This window comes from Amia ocellicauda, chromosome 5 (assembly GCF_036373705.1).
Source record: "Amia ocellicauda isolate fAmiCal2 chromosome 5, fAmiCal2.hap1, whole genome shotgun sequence".
Classification (NCBI taxonomy): Eukaryota; Metazoa; Chordata; class Actinopteri; order Amiiformes; family Amiidae; genus Amia; species Amia ocellicauda.
Window position 1 is genome coordinate 13,466,565 of NC_089854.1, and position 19,000 is coordinate 13,485,564.

The 19,000-nt window shown below is 40.3% G+C and overlaps 1 protein-coding gene across 1 annotated transcript in view; it reads left to right on the forward strand.

Moving 5' to 3' along the window:
- Positions 1–19,000, forward strand: part of LOC136749525 (RNA-binding protein Nova-1) — a 51,486-nt gene that overhangs the window by 19,018 nt on the left and 13,468 nt on the right. The window contains exon 3 of the mRNA XM_066703922.1: positions 12,293–12,459. Within this exon, the coding sequence (XP_066560019.1) occupies positions 12,293–12,459 (167 nt within the window). The remainder of the gene's footprint in view (positions 1–12,292; positions 12,460–19,000) is intronic.

Below are 19,000 nucleotides of genomic sequence, written 5' to 3' on the forward strand. Positions count from 1 at the left end.
GTTTGTTTGTTTTCTTTTTGTTTTGACACTCGACGGCCAATAATCATTGTCATGTAAGCGTGTTTAGCAACCTGAGATCTGTTTTAATAAAAAACAAAATTGTAGTTTTGTGTGGCGCTACTGAAAAATTCCACTTAATAGGTTACAAAAATTACAAGCAAACCCTTTAGTTTACAGAAGATGGTGCAGACTTCTGAACCAGGGGGAAAATGCGAAAAAAAAGAAGAAAAGGGAAAAACCAAGATAGAACAATGGGGTGTAGCTGGCCACTCTTCATGACAATTGGGTCTTTGACATTGTGACTGTATCATTCCCAAGGGGGGGCAGGGATTTCTATTCCCATCTGCTGAGATGTGATGGTGGTGTGTGTGTGTGTATGTGTGAAAGAGAGTGGGGGAGGATAGGGGTTTCAGAAAATGTGCCTTTTTTATATTACTGTACTCCAGCATTGCTATAGAAACAGAGACGCACACAGCTATTTCAAGGGAGATTTTTTTTTTTTTTTTTTTGCCGCAGTGTGGTTAAAAACAACCCCAAAAAAACATATAAAATAAAACAGCCCTGCAGAAGTATCTTAGTTTAAATTCTGTAAGGTCTGTTTTTTTTGTAAGGCAGAGAAGGTATGTTTTAACAATAGATTGTTTCAATTAAAAATCAAATTGACACTTTTCCCAATTTTTTTTAATCAGCCATCTCGACACAGAAATAATATATGTACGCCAACATGCAACACAACATAGCACCGTCACAAATGCTGTAGGCAGGTCTTGGGAATCCTGCAGGGTCATACAGATGTACATGCAGATGTGTGGGCAGCAGGCTGATATTTATAGCCATTGAGAGTGGAATCCTTCTGGGAAAAGTGGACAAACTGCAGTATTTTTGGGAATGCTTGTTTTAAAATTAGATGGATCAGTTGATATCCAATGTTAAGCTCACATTGGTGTTTCCTTGGAGGGTATGAAATGATTAATGGTGGTAATTTTTTTTCTGTGCGCAAGCTTGAGAACAATGGACAACTTTTTTTCGGTTGTTGATTTCCCATGGAACAGTGCGATGCACATTTTCTTAATTTTTTTCTCTTTGACTCACAGTGCTGAATTTACTGTACTGTGCACTTCTTTGATCACAAATCGATCACAGGCCTCTCTAAGTAATTTGCAGGTATGTGGTTGCATTCACAGCACTTGGGAATATTAATTCTTTAATTGTTTTTTTTTCTGTAATGTTACCCAACACACACACAAATATATAAATAACAGCTGTTATTATAATCATATTTCCAAAAGAAGCAGGGGACCTTATCTGAATTTCCTTACCAAGTTTACTGTTGGATTAACTGGTATAACAATCCTTATTGTACAGTATATAGCAAACTCTTTTTGGGGTGGTGTCTTTATGAAATGCACCAGCTTTTCAAAAAGAAAGGAACAAACTCCAAATATTGATCACACCTAGATCTTTCAAGTCTACTTCAGAGACTTCAAAGTAAGATAGAAAGAGTATGCCTAGCCTTCCTTCTAATTTTGATCCCCTCAGACTTTTATTGTTAAAACTGAAGTGCCGAATCCTAGCAATCAACAGAAGGCGCTGGGACCTAGGTAAAAACAGACTCTTCCTTTCTCCTGTACGGAGATGAAGGGCCAGTGAAGAGGGTGGGAGAGAAAGGCATAGCAATGGAAGATGAAACTCAGGCCCAAGCCACGACCAGACAAAGAGCTGTATTGTCAGCCTGCATGCTCACTCGGCCTTGGGATCTTAATTAAAGTGACAGCTCAAAGACCTGTGCCCCTTCAGGCTCCTTGAAGCAGGTGTGCGACAGAGGACAGAGAGCGGTGGGAGTGGACCTCTTATACAGAGCATTGTCTGTAGAACATGTCGGGCCAGAGCTGTCTCAGCAGAGAGACAGGGAAATTTAGGAGCAGCAAGGAATAAGATCATGTGAAGACAAAACAAAAAAAAAAAAAAAAAAAAAAAATATATATATATATATATATATATATTCAGGTCAGAGAGAATATAAGACATTCATCTTAAGATATTGTCAAACAGGAGGAGGGTAGGGGGAAAGCACCCAAAAAAACGTATGTTATTTTCTAGGAGATATCCACATGCACATGCACACACAGAAAAGACTAGGTATCAAGATCATTAATAAAGACGGGTAAAGCAAAAAAAACTGGTCTGAGCTGCAAGCAATTGCTTTTGGAAAATGCTCAGAAGATTGCAACACAATGGTATGAGTAGCAAGGTATTTCTAAAAGCAATCCCTTGCCTTTTACACGGGGCATATGTTCTGTTCGTCTCTTATTTTTACCCATATTTAATGCACTAGGCTGGAATGCCCCTGTTAGTTTCGAGACCACCGTGAAAGCTTTAAATTCACTCAAGGGGATCATGAAACAATTTGTTCAATCAACTGTGCTCTTGCGATGACATGTCCCAAAATGTAGCACATGTATTTTTTTAAAGTACAGTAGACTCTAAATGTATTTCCAGTATCCCTTAATTAACTCGAGGAATGTTACAGCCTTGTAGTGGGTATGATTTTCAATATCTATACATGCCTCAGAATAAGGATCTCCAGAATATACTTTCACGGCCTCCTGGGCTCTTTTCTGTTAGACAGCAGTCATGGATGGCTTTGGCTTCAACAGCAATCTGAAGCCTTTTGATTGTATAATCAGGTTAGGAATCCATTGGTATACTTCCTAATTAACTGCCTTAGGTTACATATCGCTATGGCATCAACAGAAATGACGAGCTAAAGGGCTGCTTAAACTGTAGGCCATAGAAAATGTGATCTTATTTTAGACTTACTGGAGTTTGTCTATGCAGCGACGCAGTATGTGTGTTTGTAGAGTGACAGAGTGGGTTGTTTGATCTTAGCGATTGTCTTCCCATCTTCACAGAGTACAATCAATCTCTAACTGGCCAGCACCCCACCCCCTCGTCATACCCCAAACACAAATACAACCCCAGCAGTGACCAAACTAGCAGCTGCCTATCCCCACCCCCCACCCCCCGCCCCCATTATCTCTAATCCCAGCTGAAAGTTTTCCCATTTTGATGATTAATTTACCCGATGGCTGACAAAGCCATCAGCTGTTGGAGCAGCCCCCTTCAACAGACAATCTGCGATCTCGCTTTAATTATAGCAGACCTGGGACTGCTAATTAAGTGGATCTCTCGGCCGAGAGGGGGGACGATCGGTCATGTTGGCGCTCAGGAATCGGTCAGCGCCGGGCTTTGCAACAACAATCTGTCCTATGCTTTTGTGAAGGCCTGTGATGGCCCCCCACGATTGTATGATGGGTAATTAAGGAATTTATGCTGCCGTCGTAACTGTAGCACGGCATCAGCTGAATGTGGATAGCTGTGGCTGCAGAAGTGTAATCATTCTTTCCCTGACTTTCTTTTTCTCCTTACTGAGCTTCAAGGCTTTTGTTCTCCACCTGAGCTTTTCTTTCTTTCCTTTAATATTTTATGCCTTCCAACCTCCTAGGTCCTTCTCTTTGTCTCTTCTACCATGTCTCAATTATATGAATGTTTTTTTATTTTTATTGAAATGGATATCAGGCCCAGTGGTGTTAACCCTTGAGCCACGTCCAAAGCAGTTAATGATTTAAGAGCTGTATTTGCTTTGATTGGGTCAAGAACGTCTTGGATATGCGCTTCCCAGAAACACAAGCTATGCTAGCTGCATGGTTGCCAAAACTTTTACGCTCTCTTGAATCTTAAGACACCAGAAAAGAGCTCTTCTTAGAAAGAAAGAAAGTCCTATTTATTGATTTGTTAATTCCCTCTGGAAGTACCCAGGACCGGAAGCCCCTATAATTAAGCCTTTCTTTGTGTCTTCATTAAAGCCCACAATGCAACTTTATAGGAAGAGGGTCGACTGTGAGTGCACACACTCTGTAGCTGACAATGACAGCTTTCAACATCCCCTCGTGCCTCCCCGTCCCCTGTCCCCCTCCCCAGACCCCAGCAGGTGCGGGAACTACTGGCTAAGGCCAGGATTGAGAGAGACATGTTTCAAGTAAAATTGAAATGCAGGCTTCTTTCTGAAGCATCCCCTGTCAGAATGACTTTCAAAACTTGAGCCCTATTCACACACGACAGGGAGCAAGTATAGAATCAAATACAAGTTTTGGAAGATTCCAACAAAACAGATCAAAACCCCGATCAAGGTTCTGTCCAAAAATTGGCCATGTGGAAATTTACAGTGGGAGCTTGCACTCCCTATAACCGGATTTCATGACCTCCTGCTAAATGTCATTGGCAGGTGTCCACTAGTGAGGCACTCCAACAGCCTTAGTGGCATGAACAGCATTACACGGGTCGATCCCTCACCAGACTGGAGACCAAACTGTGCTGGAATGTGCCTCACTTACTACAGTTACAAAGACACCCATCTATTGAAGAAAAAAAAAAAAAAAAATGAAAATACCAAGTGAAAAAATTGCACTGCAGTGAGATTTGAATGTTTGTCTGTATGGTACTCTATGGAAATACACAATGATGAAAAGGGATGGGGGACCCTTTAAAACATATATGTGTATTCATACTTAGTCTGTTTCTATGGAAACAAGCAACAATACATGCATAAGCAGCTTTGTTCTTTTTTGGGGGGGGGGCTGTTTCATTTTAGACGACGTTGGCTTTTTTCACACTTCCTGCGCAGCTCAGCCTCAGGGCTCTGAATGACAAGCTGCAGAATTATTGTACATCTGTGTTTCTGTGCTGCAGTGTTTAAGCTAACGGATTGCCTTGCCTTCTGGGGCTCCAGACCTCAGACATGAGAGCCCCTTATACTTGCACAGGAGTAACAGAAGAGGCTGACGAGAGCAGGGGCTGGCTCCATCCTCAAGGCCTTACCAGCGATTGTGAGGCCGAGGCAGGGAATTGTAGAGCCATGCTGAGGGCTCAAGTGAGAGGCTGGAACTAGTCAAGACTGCTGGTTAAGCTGGAGGCAGCAGGAGACAATGTGTTTTTTGTGGTTAGGATTACAACTGCAAGTGAGCGTGAGCCCTAGGTGGTAGGAACTGAAGGATAAGGGCTTGCGCTTTGATCTGAGAGCAGTAGCAAGGGCTTGGCAATTGGCTTAAAGATAATGGGGACCGCAGGGACCAACTAATGTGCTTGGAACTTCTCCGGGCCAGACTTTTTGACAGCTTTGACTGACATCGCAAAACGTTGACAGGTGCATTTGGGGGCAGTTGTGTGGTATCTAATGCAGCTCTGGCAAAGTTGGGGATGGTCAGCTCTCAGCGACACTTCTGTCGCCAAGGTTGCAAATGGAGCACAAGGCTGAGATGCAATTGGTATGCCTAAAATTGACAGAACTATACAGAACTATATTGTGACTCACCAGTCTTGAGTTTGAAGCAATGCAAAGCTAATGGGAGTGTTTAATACTGGTAATACAATGGAGATGTCTTTATTGGCATATATTAAATGTAAACAGTGCTGCCCCACATTTTGTTTTATGCAAGTTAATTTAATTCTAAAATATTAAACTCATAAATCATTCTTCCCTTACAGATTACCCTGTATATTTATATCATCAGACCGAACACAGTCAACTTATACAGTGCCTTTTGATTACATTAGAATATGCTGTTTTTCGATGTTCTGTTTTAAGTATAAACAGTGACAAGGCGACACAAAATGAGAACAAGATTTGAACTGTATATTGTTACAGGATGTTTCACTTCTTCACTAAAATGACACAAATTCTGACATCACTTAAAAACTACAAAGCTGTGTTCTGCAAGCTTTATGTTGTGTTGTCTAGATTCCCCCATATTTTAGATCAACCTTACTGAGCTCAGAAAAGGTTTCCTTCTAGTTACTGTTTTTGTTGTAAAAACAAAAAATGTTTAACTCAGGTAATGTTCAAGATTGTGTAGACCTTCAAGGAGAAACATAATTTGACATTTTAATATCCTGACTTCAGTAAAGAAACAAAACAACACAGTTTTAATTCTGTTTTTGTAAGATCTGCATTAAAGAGATCTTTCTTGTTTGATTTCTGTTCTGAGGTAAGATAGGGTGACACTACACCCAGTATGTTCCAGGAGCTGAAGTAGAAGGAAAGCTCCAGATTGCAGCTGCTTGACCAGTAGAGGATTAGAAAGTGGAGCTTTCTCTGCCTGTGAGCTGTCTGCCAACACTCCCTGATGCATTACGAAGGAGCTGAGAGGGAGATCAATTATTCATAGTGGGGGAGAGAAGGGCCAGCATATTAATTAGGCAAACTGCTGCTCTGGGGGAACACTGCAAAAAAAAAAGAAACAAACAAACAAACAAAAAAAAAAGAAACAGGCCCGCACAGACAAACAGGCTCCCTATGAATCATGATCAATGAGAGTAATGGCTACCTGCACTGACCAGTTTACTCATTTCAAGTACAAACACTAAGCTTGCTTTGCAGTTCTCCAGATGAGGCCTGCACTTCCTTGTCTAAGCGTGTCCACGTATTTTGATGGACACAACTGTCCTTTCCAGATCGTCACTATCCGAGATTACATATGCTTATTATTACCAACATAAAGACACAAAAAGTAAGCTCTTATTTGATAAAGTTCAAGGAAAAAAACACCAGATTCCCAAATATAATGTGTTTTATAATTACAGCCCCGCTTAACAAACAGTTTTCCTTTATGAATGGCAAGTTGTTCCTCTCGATACCACCCTCTTTACATACCATACCCTGCTTTCTGAGAAATTCAATGGCGGGATAATGAGGGATGACTATTATCGACCTGCTCTACTGCACCCATTAAATGAAATGAAAATAGCCACATAAAATAATTTGCTGAACAGCATAGAGAAAGGTTGCAATTTTAATTAATCTGACTTCCAGCCTGTCATCTATTTTTCTAAAATATATATTTAAATATGCATATAAGGATTTTCAATCCAGCACGGACTCCACAATCAGCCAATACTGCAGCCATATTCTATTAATGAACCTTTTAGGAACACCACACATAGAATTGGGTGTGTGCATAGCACAGACACAAAGAAACATATTTCCTCCATGCATCATAATAGGCAGAATGGATTTCTATATGATGGTTTAACAAGAGGCGTAATTAAAGAAAAACTGTGTGATGTAGTGAGCGTAGGAGGTAAGAGTGTCTTCCGAGTGGATGAACAGAAGACCATGGGTCGCGTTGTTTGGAACAGCGTGGGAGCCAGTTTCCCCCTAGGTGACGTGAAGCGCCTTCAGTGACAGCTAATATGTGGCTGGGGTGTCAGATATAATTCTCTTTGTAGGTCCTTAATTAATCAAATCCCGTTGGCCAGTCGGCCTCTCTCCTTTTGTTTTGCTAATATGTGGTCTTTTTGTTACGTTGCATGATTGTAAATGACTGGGATTCTGATTTGTATCTTACTGTCCTTTGGTTTCGACAAGTTGTTGTTTCTAGTTGGCAAAGCTCTTTAGTTACTCTCTTTGAACACTGTAAGATAAAATAATTCACTGATAACATTTACACAGTTAACACATTTTTTATGAAATATATATTTTTTTAGACAACTCTACTTAAAAAAGTTATCTTCTTTAAGGGGGTTAAGTCAAGGCAGTGGCAAAACCAAAAAGAATACTTTTTTTCAAAGCTATTTTGGATTTTGTTTCTTTACTTTCCTCTTTTTTTTTATTACACGTGACATTTTACTGGTGATCTTCAAGATGGCTTCTGAACAGTAAACCATATATGGAAGCGTGAAAACAAAATAAACTGTTTAAAATCAAACACCAAAACGTGACTGTGATTCCTTTGGAAAATCTTTCCACCAAATCATGTCGGCAAACCCTACTACATTCTAGCTTGTAGCCCCATTGAATCTTGGGAAGTGTCGGACACTGCCGAGAGGGAACGAGAAGACGTTTGTTCGGGGGCAGCCTCTTGGAGATGTGGAGAAGGTACACAAAAGAGAAAGGGAGAGGGATGATTGTGAGCTTGAATCACCAGAGAGATGAAATGGAATCTTTTCAGCTGTTTACACTCAGGGAAGTGAGGTAGTCATGGTTACGGCATTATCAGAGGGCTTGGAATCGGGATCTGAATGGAGTTCGCATCTCCTGCCGAGCTGAGAGGGTGAGGGGCTGGGATGCCATAATAAAAAATAAAAAAACTCCATTGAGGCAGTGACATCACTGAAGAAGAATTCAATATTTCACTCATTACTTATATACCATATATATGTACACCATATTCCATGTTTTGTGTGTGTGTGTGTAGGAGAAATCTGAGATATTTCAACACCTCCTCTCTAGTAAATGTAAACTAAATAATTGTATTCATGAATGACAGGACACTCCTGCCCCGAGATTAGGTTTCATCACCTTGCCCAGCTGCTGTTGCAAAGTTACAAAGTTAGCTGGGGAACAGAAGGGCGCTGGGCTGGGAGGGAGACTGGTCTCTGCTCTGATCGTTGAGTCCCCTGGGTCCCTCTTTCACCCCCCACCTCCAAGCACAGTATTCCCCAGCGCTCTCATGCATTGTGCTGCTTTCCAGCGAAAACAATGGCCGGGATTCCCTGATGTCCACTGTATTTATCAATTGTGATTAAATGCCAGCAATGGGTGGACTGGAAAATAAAAAGTCATGAAGGAAAAGGGTGGAGACTTAGTAGACTACAGCCAGGAAATGTCTGTGACCTTCGGCGCCCATGTTTTGCTGGAGGGATGTGTGCACAAACCTCCCCTCCTTAGTACCAATACGCAGTGCTACTGTACATAGTAGTGTGTGTTCTTACTCTTGAAGACTTGTGGTTTAAAATATTTGTGAGTCACCTCAGCTGTAGTGCTGTTTTCCTGTTGGCGTTCCTCCAATACTCCATTAATAGCCCCAATAAAGAACTGATTTACAGAGGCCTAAAAGGAAGAGAAGGTGTCCTTGGCTATTTAATTTATGTATGTATGTATTAGTTGCTGGAAAGGAATAAAGACACTCAAACGTAGAGACGGCTTCTGCACTCTTAGGGTTCAAACCCAGCTCTCATGTTAATTGAATTGCCAAGTGTTCTCATCTACAGAGCTTCACTGTATTTAAACACGCAGCCTTGAAATAAAGTTAATGTAATTCCGACCTGACAATACGACAAATCATCACAAACTGATTAGATTGACTGATCCACGGCATTGTACTCACATACTGTCCTTGTTTATTGCTGCTGATTCCAAAAAATATTAGCAGATTTGATTGGCTTACAAATATGAGCATAATTCTGCTATATTATAGAGTCAACTGTTACACAGAAACTGCAAAGATCTAAACCTTATCATATAAGCTTCATTAGGAGCTCCTAATCGTGTTGCTAGTTAAAGCATAGACATCTTACTGGGTTTAGGCACAGGTTAAACAGCTCAATGTAATAAGCTTAAAATTAGTCCCTGAATAATTGAAAGTTCAAGGTTTTGATTTAAATGTGTTGCCTTGTCTTTCTTTCTCTGTATGTCCCCATCTTTAGGTGCTCACCAGAGAACAGTTTCATGCCAGTAAAGTGTATTGCAAAAATAAAACTGACAGGCAGTCTTGAGACAAAAGACCTAGAAAACATTGACAAGGAACTTAATTTCACTTTTAACCCCAAATGGGAGGTACCTCTAGGGCAAGTCAAGGCAGATTGTTGGGGCAGTGTGGATGTTTTGGCTGCTTGCATTATATCCACATTTTGGACCAAGACAGAGGTCCTTATCTGTCAGGTGTGTCCATCCTGTCCCCTCTGCAACTCACTAAAACTAAAGACAGATTGACAGAGAGAAAGAAATAAGAAAAGAGAAGGAAAGCAACAAAAGAACAGAACAGAAAAGCCAGAGACTGAAATGCTGTAGCAAAATCGACTAGGCCTTTAAGACATCCTGCTTTGCTGTGCCCTTGAGAGTTTTCCTTTCAAAAATATCTTTCATGTATGCCTCCTTCACCTCTCCAACCCTTCTACTACCACACTACTGACAGCAAATAAAATACTTTTTTTTCCTCTGTGTGAGACATAAACATATGAATAACAACAACAACAGCACAAACCCTATGAAATGGGATGCCCTTGTTTGATTTTATGCCACTTTTTATTTTTTATTTTGTTGTACTTCTTTCATTTTCCTACGAAACAATGGCGGTCTATGCTCTATTAATCCACAGCCTGATTCGTTCTTCCCAGATTACCCTTGGGACACCAGCTGTCACAAGCTCTAAAAGCTTTTGAACAAACGAGGGGCCTGAGATTCCTCAGTTTCACCATATTAATAGCTCTCCACCACAGTGGTCGTCAGCCTTATTGCTCTAAGTAAAAACAATGACCAAGAACAATAGTACAGCAATAAATGAGAGGAACTTGATTGATTCTTCCTGAAAACAAGGAATCCTGTCTGCATAGGATATCTGAGGTTTTATGAACTCCAGCTTTTGGGACTTTAGTATCCTTAAGGTGCTGAGTGTACTGATTTTTGACCAGCTCTTATGACCCAAATTCACTTTCCCTGCAAAAACCAGTATAAACACATATTTCACAGATTTTCCCATTATTAATCAGGATATTCTTGAACAGTCAAATCTTATTATTTTTTCTTTATTTATTTTCATATCAACCACAAGGTTGTGGGGCATATTCATAAAGCGTTTCCCACTACATACACGTCTGAATGCCGTTTTCTCATAAAATATAGTAAAACAAACTCTAAAAAAACTAGTAAAAAAATCCTCATTGTCCTTCCAATAAAATAAAATAAAATATAATAAATACTAGATTTGCCATTTCAAACTAAAATAAAGTACTCTTTATTATTGTCATCTGGAATCTAGATCGCTGGTTACATTTTACAAGCTCTGCACCAAATCAATATTCAGTGTGTCCCGGCTCCAGCGAAAGAGTGCAGCGATTCTCATCAACCTAATTGAAAAGCAGGGGCATTAAACAGACAAATGTATGAGTCTTCCCCGGCACCCATCTCTGAAATGTATGGGCTTGCAGGCACGGTTAAAGCTTTGCAATAGAAGCATGCTAGGCGATTCTATAAATTACATTTAGAAAGTAACGTTCGTATGTGCTGAACATGTTCGAAAGCTATAAATAGCACTGTGACTGCATTTCAGACACAATCATGTCATATTTTAGACGTGTATGAACATTGTTTTGGGGGAGTGATTTGACTCCTTGAGGCAGAAGGATTCTTATTGAATACACGTCTGTGGTTGGAAGGATGCTGCTCAGATCGACCATTCTACCTAAATGGTGAATAGCTGTGCATCGCATACTGAAAGCACAGGGATGCTCAGTTTTTGTGGCCTCCCCATTTGGATAAAACAAGAGCTTCCTCTTTTCTTGAATTCCATATAGTGTGAGGTTGCATCTCCAGAGAATCAGTGGGTCCCTTATACTTCCTTGGAGAACCCCATATATGCTGAGGACTGGCACTGAGATCCTAAAGGGCAGGTTAAGATTGACCAGTCTTGATGTTTTGCAGAGCATTGACGAGTGCATCCTACCCAGAGGACTGTCTCTGATATTGAAAACCAAGAAGATTGTAAATCCCAGATCCAAGTTGTTTTAAATTTTGAAGATTTAAGGATCTCTTCCTGTTTATGGATCAATCCCTTTCACCTCCATGTGTTGAGATGTTAGAGTTTTAATTATTCTTTTAAGCATATGTGACCTGTTCCTTGGCTGCAGGTACAGCTCACAAAGTTTACTGACACGCATAAATGAGGCTTGTAACTGCATCCCAATGTAGGTGATGTGGTCCTTTTGCCTGCTTCTTCTCAGATCATCTGTCTGAAACTGCACCTTAATCCATCTCTAGTTTCAACAGTAGAGGTAGTGTCCAAACATAGATCTGAACTGCCCCAATCCAGTCAGTTTTATAGGTCACTCTAAAGAATTGGTTTCTTTAACACATTCGTTTTTGAAAAATGTAGGAAATGACCATGGGAAATGGTTTCTGTCAAAGCTGAAGGGTATTTGGGTGTTTGTTCCTGCTGATTTCAAAACTTAACTAAATTACTGCTTAATAAAAATGTTTTCACGTGTTTAAAAATTGATGATTGAAGCGTGATCTAGAAAAATTGGATCGGGTCCCTCCAAAAAGCCACAGGGTTGTACAGCTCTGGTGAAAGATGCAGGAGCGCGGTGATGTTTGAAACTAAAGACCCCCACACAAAAAAGGTGTAACATTAAATATATATATATATATATATATATATATATATATATATATATATATATATATATATAATGAAAATAAGGAACAAATGTCTCATCCTATTTATCTTTCCTCTTGTAGGAACAACGGAGCGCGTGTGTCTTATCCAAGGCACAGTGGAAGCGCTAAATGGAGTCCACAACTTCATTGCAGACAAGGTGCGCGAGATGCCTCAAAGCGCCCAGAAATCAGAACCTGTCAGCATTCTACAGCCCCAGACCACTGTCAACCCTGACCGCGTAAAACAGGTGAGATTTATGTGCCACCCGTACTCCTATGTACAAAGAAAACAAGCGATCACTGATGGGAAGAATTTAATTTAGTATGCCATCAACGCTGAGTTCAGGTTTTTGAGTGGATTATTGTGTCACTCCACCTGTCTGCTGTTATCCTTCAAGGGAGCAGACACAAACATTTTATTCCCCGTTTCTGCAAATAAAAATTTAAGGTGTGACTATCTTGCAGACCTGATTTAAAACTTATAATTCTCGGTTCTTCTTATCTCTTACAGTCAGTCCTTTGCAAACTCCTACTTCGAAGAGAGTCATCCTGAATTAATTGTGGCATTAACTCAGTCTTGTTGTGGTATTGGAGTCAGTAACTCATTTAATGCAAGTTCAGAAACTATTGGCTTTGGGCTTTACAACCAAATTAGTTTGCATAGCAACCTTTTTAGATCAGTTGATTATAGTCCCACAGATTTCTCTTTCCTTCACAGAATACTGTTCCTTTTGAATAGGAATTGTATTTTATCTTCTGCCTTGTAAGTATGGTAACTTACATACTACTCACTTATAGTATGCTCCTCTGCACTCTTTCAAGTTCCCTGTTAAAAATTACCCAGATAAAACGGCAGCAATCAGCACTAAATATTGTCATTAGATAAGCCTATGAAATAAATGGTTTGGAAAACCTTACATGAAAGAATCATTAAGAGATTCTTTTGCAAGAGAACGATTAGTATATTGGAAAGTTTTCTACATTAATTTGATAACAAAAGGGTAATCTACAAAGCAGAAATTTTAATACAATGAGACACATCCATTTGAACCACGTTAATCCATTCAGACAAAATATGAAGCTTGGGTATTGTCACTTCCATTGAAGAGAGCAGTAAACCCACACATTTCTAATCATACATGGGTCAGCAAGCATTTCTTGACATTTGGGATTCAGCGTAACCGTGTTTGGAAAGAAGGCCCTGCAGTCCATAGAAAAAAATGTTCCCTGAAGCATCAACTTGAAGGTTGAACTAACAGTAAACACTCTGATAATGGTAATAATAATCATATAACTTATATAATGAACATAGTGCCTTTTATACACTCACCTAAAAGATTATTAGGAACACCTGTTCAATTTCTCATTAATGCAATTATCTAACCAACCAATCACATGGCAGTTGCTTCAATGCATTTAGGGGTGTGGTCCTGGTCAAGACAATCTCCTGAACTCCAAACTGAATGTCTGAATGGGAAAGAAAGGTGATTTAAGCAATTTTGAGCGTGGCATAGTTGTTGGTGCCAGACGGGCCGGTCTGAGTATTTCACAATCTGCTCAGTTACTGGGATTTTCACGCACAACCATTTCTAGGGTTTACAAAGAATGGTGTGAAAAGGGAAAAACATCCAGTATGCGGCAGTCCTGTGGGCGAAAATGCCTTGTTGATGCTAGAGGTCAGAGGAGAATGGGCCGACTGATTCAAGCTGATAGAAGAGCAACTTTGACTGAAATAACCACTCGTTACAACCGAGGTATGCAGCAAAGCATTTGTGAAGCCACAACACGTACAACCTTGAGGCGGATGGGCTACAACAGCAGAAGACCCCACCGGGTACCACTCATCTCCACTACAAATAGGAAAAAGAGGCTACAATTTGCACAAGCTCACCAAAATTGGACAGTTGAAGACTGGAAAAATGTTGCCTGGTCTGATGAGTCTCGATTTCTGTTGAGACATTCAGATGGTAGAGTCTGAATTTGGCGTAAACAGAATGAGAACATGGATCCATCATGCCTTGTTACCACTGTGCAGGCTGGTGGTGGTGGTGTAATGGTGTGGGGGATGTTTTCTTGGCACACTTTAGGCCCCTTAGTGCCAATTGGGCATCGTTTAAATGCCACGGCCTACCTGAGCATTGTTTCTGACCATGTCCATCCCTTTATGACCACCATGTACCCATCCTCTGATGGCTACTTCCAGCAGGATAATGCACCATGTCACAAAGGTCGAATCATTTCAAATTGGTTTCTTGAACATGACAATGAGTTCACTGTACTAAACTGGCCCCCACAGTCACCAGATCTCAACCCAATAGAGCATCTTTGGGATGTGGTGGAACGGGAGCTTCGTGCCCTGGATGTGCATCCCACAAATCTCCATCAACTGCAAGATGCTATCCTATCAATATGGGCCAACATTTCTAAAGAATGCTTTCAGCACCTTGTTGAATCAATGCCACGTAGAATTAAGGCAGTTCTGAAGGCGAAAGGGGGTCAAACACAGTATTAGTATGGTGTTCCTAATAATCCTTTAGGTGAGTGTATATATACTGTATACAACATAAAACATAAATGCAAAGAAAAATGTACTAACAAATAGAGTCCTTTGCATTTCACTCTGGCAGTTGTACCTAGCTTCAGATTTGAAACTGAAACACTGAGTCATTTTAGGAGTGAAGCACAGAACAGATATATGATATAAATGTTAGCTGCAAAACTTTACATCTGAAAACAAAAATTGCCAAACCAACCTTGGGAAGCAGTGGACTTTTCATCTGTTTTACAACAAAGGAGTTCTATGTGTTCCCTGTGTTGATGCACTGACATTCAATAGAAGCACAAAGAAAAGAGCAAGTCAGAGTCTATTACACTTGGGTGTCTGGTTTGGACCATAACAGAAAGAAATGGAAAGAGCTCTTAATAGTTTCAGGACATGAGCTGAACAGTAATGAAAATTGTTCATCGCCAATTGTGGCCTCGCAACTTTATTACACCTTTAAGACACAGTGGTTCTAATACAATTTAGAGCGCTTGCATTGTTATTTATTTATGGATCCCAACCAGGAAATAACTCACTGAGACTGAAGACCATTTGCTTAAGGTGGTTCTGGCTAGGAAAGAAACCTAGTTCACTTGCGTTTTCATCCCAAGCTTACGTATTCATTTCTGTTGTCTGTTTTTAGTTTGTAAACCAGTTACACTACAGCCCTGGCCTACATACGTAGACGTAGAGACATACATTATTGATATGGCTCTAGTTGTGTTAGCATGTGGAAAAGTGCATCATCAGATGAACCCATCATCCTCCCCTGATGCCTCACTCTGCCCAGCTTTTCCTTTTAGCTCCTGGGGGCCATGGTGTGGCTCAATTAGACAATTAATTGATTCCGTTCCCAATCTCTTTAAGAGATTATCGCTGCTGGCCAGTGGATGATTACATCCCATTGATCAGTACTTTCCAAATGTATGTGTCCCGTACGATTGATTTACAGCATCGATCTTTGTTTTCTGGGGTTTTTGTGTGTTTGTCCATATTCTTTCAATCTACTTAATGGAAGTGTTGTGGAAACTTGACTTTTTTATGCATCGTTTCCACAGAATAGTGGAGCTTTTCAGCTTGTGTTTGTTGCGTAATGAGAAATGTTACACCAACAACAAAATCAAACATAGGAGAGCCTATATAGAGGCTGGAAGGGTCTGTTTGCAGCTCTGCACAACCAGAACGCTGGTATTTTCCTTATAGTGAGCTTTCGAGCCATACCAGAGGTTTGTGTTGTGTTTTCTATTTTTTGATCCAGCTGATCTGCAGGGTTCTGATTGTTTTGATAACTGGGCAAATTTCACATGGTCTATGCAGTCCACAACAATGTGTTATATGGACTCTCAGATGACCAAATCCTCAAGTAATCAGCTTGGACCAACCTTAAAGAAAGGTTAAACATTTCCCAATGGGGAAAGCATTAGATCAATTTAGCAAGCTCAAGCACAAATGTCAAGTTTGACAGCCCTGCAAAGCATTTTTTGTTGACCATCCTTTACTTAAAATCTGAGAAGTCCCCCAGAGAGATATTATGAAGCGAGTGGGTGAGGTATGGGTTTGAAATGGTTTCTTTACCACCAACGCCACCGATTCTATTCACTTGTAAAGTCTGGAATTAATTAAGGTGTTTAATGCAGGAACTGCTTGACTGCAACAGGGTGTTCTGGTTCTCATTCCACCTCAGTTTCTGATTACCTAATTGAACTACTTGTTTGCTTAATTGGACATTGTTCACACTTTTCTCTGAACATTGTTGTATTTATTGTTTAAATATAGTCAGAAATAAATAGACATACATATATATATGGGACTAGTTTTCCGTTGGTTCACGATGGGTTGAGGAGTTAGTTTCTGAGGAAGGGTTACTTTTATGTATATTTTTCCCGGCTGTCTGTGGCATTTCTTTCATTATCTGGTCCTCCAGGGAGTTGATTGACTGAAAGATGGATGATAAGATGTGTAAAGTCATGTTAAACAACAGCTGCTTGTGTTTCTTTATAGACTGGAACAGTTTACCTTACAGCTGATCTGTCGTCTCCATTGCTGAACTGTTCTGTCTGAACCATGGCTGCTCTCTGTATCCCCAAGCTTTAAAAGTCTCAGCTTTTCCTCTCTCTGGCAGCTTCCTTTTTGGAAAGTGCACTCGGCTCACATTTCCTGTGCCCTTTGACCCTAGTTCAGAACACCTGCTTCCCACATCCTGTTTTTACTTGCTCCTGCAGGAAGTGGCTCATAAATGTAAAGGAAATACGGAGTCAGCTTCATTTGAAATCACATTCAATCAAGGGTCTCTCCTGAACTTCAGAATATATTCCTCAAAGTCCACAATTGGCCTTACATACAGTAAACAGCTATAGTGAAACTACTGATTCCCCTGTCTTTAAAACTCAGAATGATCCCAGTCATCAAACATTTGGTAAAAAAAGGAAGGGAAACAAACTTGCAAACTTTAAGAAGACTTTCTATTTTCTGGCCTTTTACATTAAAACTCTGGACAGTCTGAAGAAAAATAAATACTGTGGATATAAATAGATGGTCAAAATGTCTTAGTCTTAACCTTGATGAAAAAAAAACTAAGAAACATCATCTTTAGAACAGATCTAGTACATGGTCTGGAGACGATCAGACAAGCGACGATAATTTAATAAAAGTGCTGACAGTGCTAATAAGAGCAACTTAAATGTTCTGCTTATTAGACGGAATCTTCTAATGTCTGTAGAGATCTAATGAAGAGCGGCGTCATGTTAACTCAGTTTACGCTGTTAATGTGAACGTTATCTGTTTTTCATTGACGATATATTAGACGTTTTATTGCATGCAATTAAAGCAACTGAAACAGCAGGAGATACCAAAGCTTTGGGTGATGTAATCTGGCCGAAGTTCCTTCTCAGTAGGCCAGTGTTTCTCAAACTTCTTTGGGCCGCGGAGCACTCAGACGATGCAACAATTCTGTGGACCACCGAGACCCCACCCATGCATTAAGTTATCTCTATATACCAGTCATATACAAGAATTCATATATTCATATTACTGGAGACATGAAGACAATTTTTTGGCAGCTAAAAGGTTTATTTTTAGGGGGGTGCATTTAGATCTTATCCCTCCATTATATTTAACCCCAAAACTACAATTTTCCACCCTAATGGGACAAAAGGTGCTGCATAGTGTATAGGCTGTGTCTATAGTAGAGTGGGATAAGAATGTGGCTTATTCCAGCCAGTAAAAATTAAATATTGTTCATGAAAATCATTAATTGGAAAATGCTGCTTTAATTTAATCAGGGTAGTGTACCCAACTTAATTTTCAAGTTGAATATCATAAGTTCAATATTATTTCATGTCTGGAACAAAATTTATAAAGATTGTAATTATTTGTGGAACAACCTATGTGCATTAGCCCGTGTAACACCTGGAGGACCATCGTAAACCACTGGTGGTCCGAGGCCCACACTTTCAAAACCACTGCCATAGGCACATGTACGCATATGGTTTCTGGGCCGATCAGGAATCAGACTGCTTGCATTAAGCTCTGAAACTTTTTCCTGCCAGTTTTCAAGCCCAGCTTTGCATCTTTCCCTCTTCTCCTCCTGCAAACACCACTGAGCCTCCGCTATTTAATTAACTGGCATCCTGAATCTAATAACAGATCTCATTGAAATGGTACGGTTGAAAAACAAACTAATCTATAGAGCTGGGCAGAAGAAATAAATAAATAATGGAGCGTGGGCTGGGGCATCTTTTAAATTGAAAGTGACATCAGGAACATTTCCATAATGTCTGAAATTAAAAACAGCTTCTAAGCTCTCAGTCACCAGCAAAACACACACCCCCTTATTTCTTCCCATTGGGACTGATGGCCAGCTGAAATATTTTATGCCTTTTTTAACCTTCGTTATCCATCAGCCGTCTGGTAAAGGTCACCTTCCCCTCTCCGCCAGGTATTGATCCAATCTGAAGAAAGCTGTAGGAAATGAATACGCAATTTTTTATGGACTGACAAGGATTTCGACATTCTAACATTAGGTTAAGCACTATTAGAGGGGGTGGTGTCGGGGGGGTTTGTGCGTGGGTATGTGGGGGCAGAGGCGGGGTGGGGGTACTGGTGTGTGTGTTTGCGTGTGTGTTGCCTGGGGGAATCCACCTGCTTCTATGAATATTAATCCAAATCGAGGGATGTTTGGCTCTTGGGTTTGGAAGTGTTCTTGTACAGAAACGCATTTCCAGCAGGACAGCTCCCAGTATTGAATT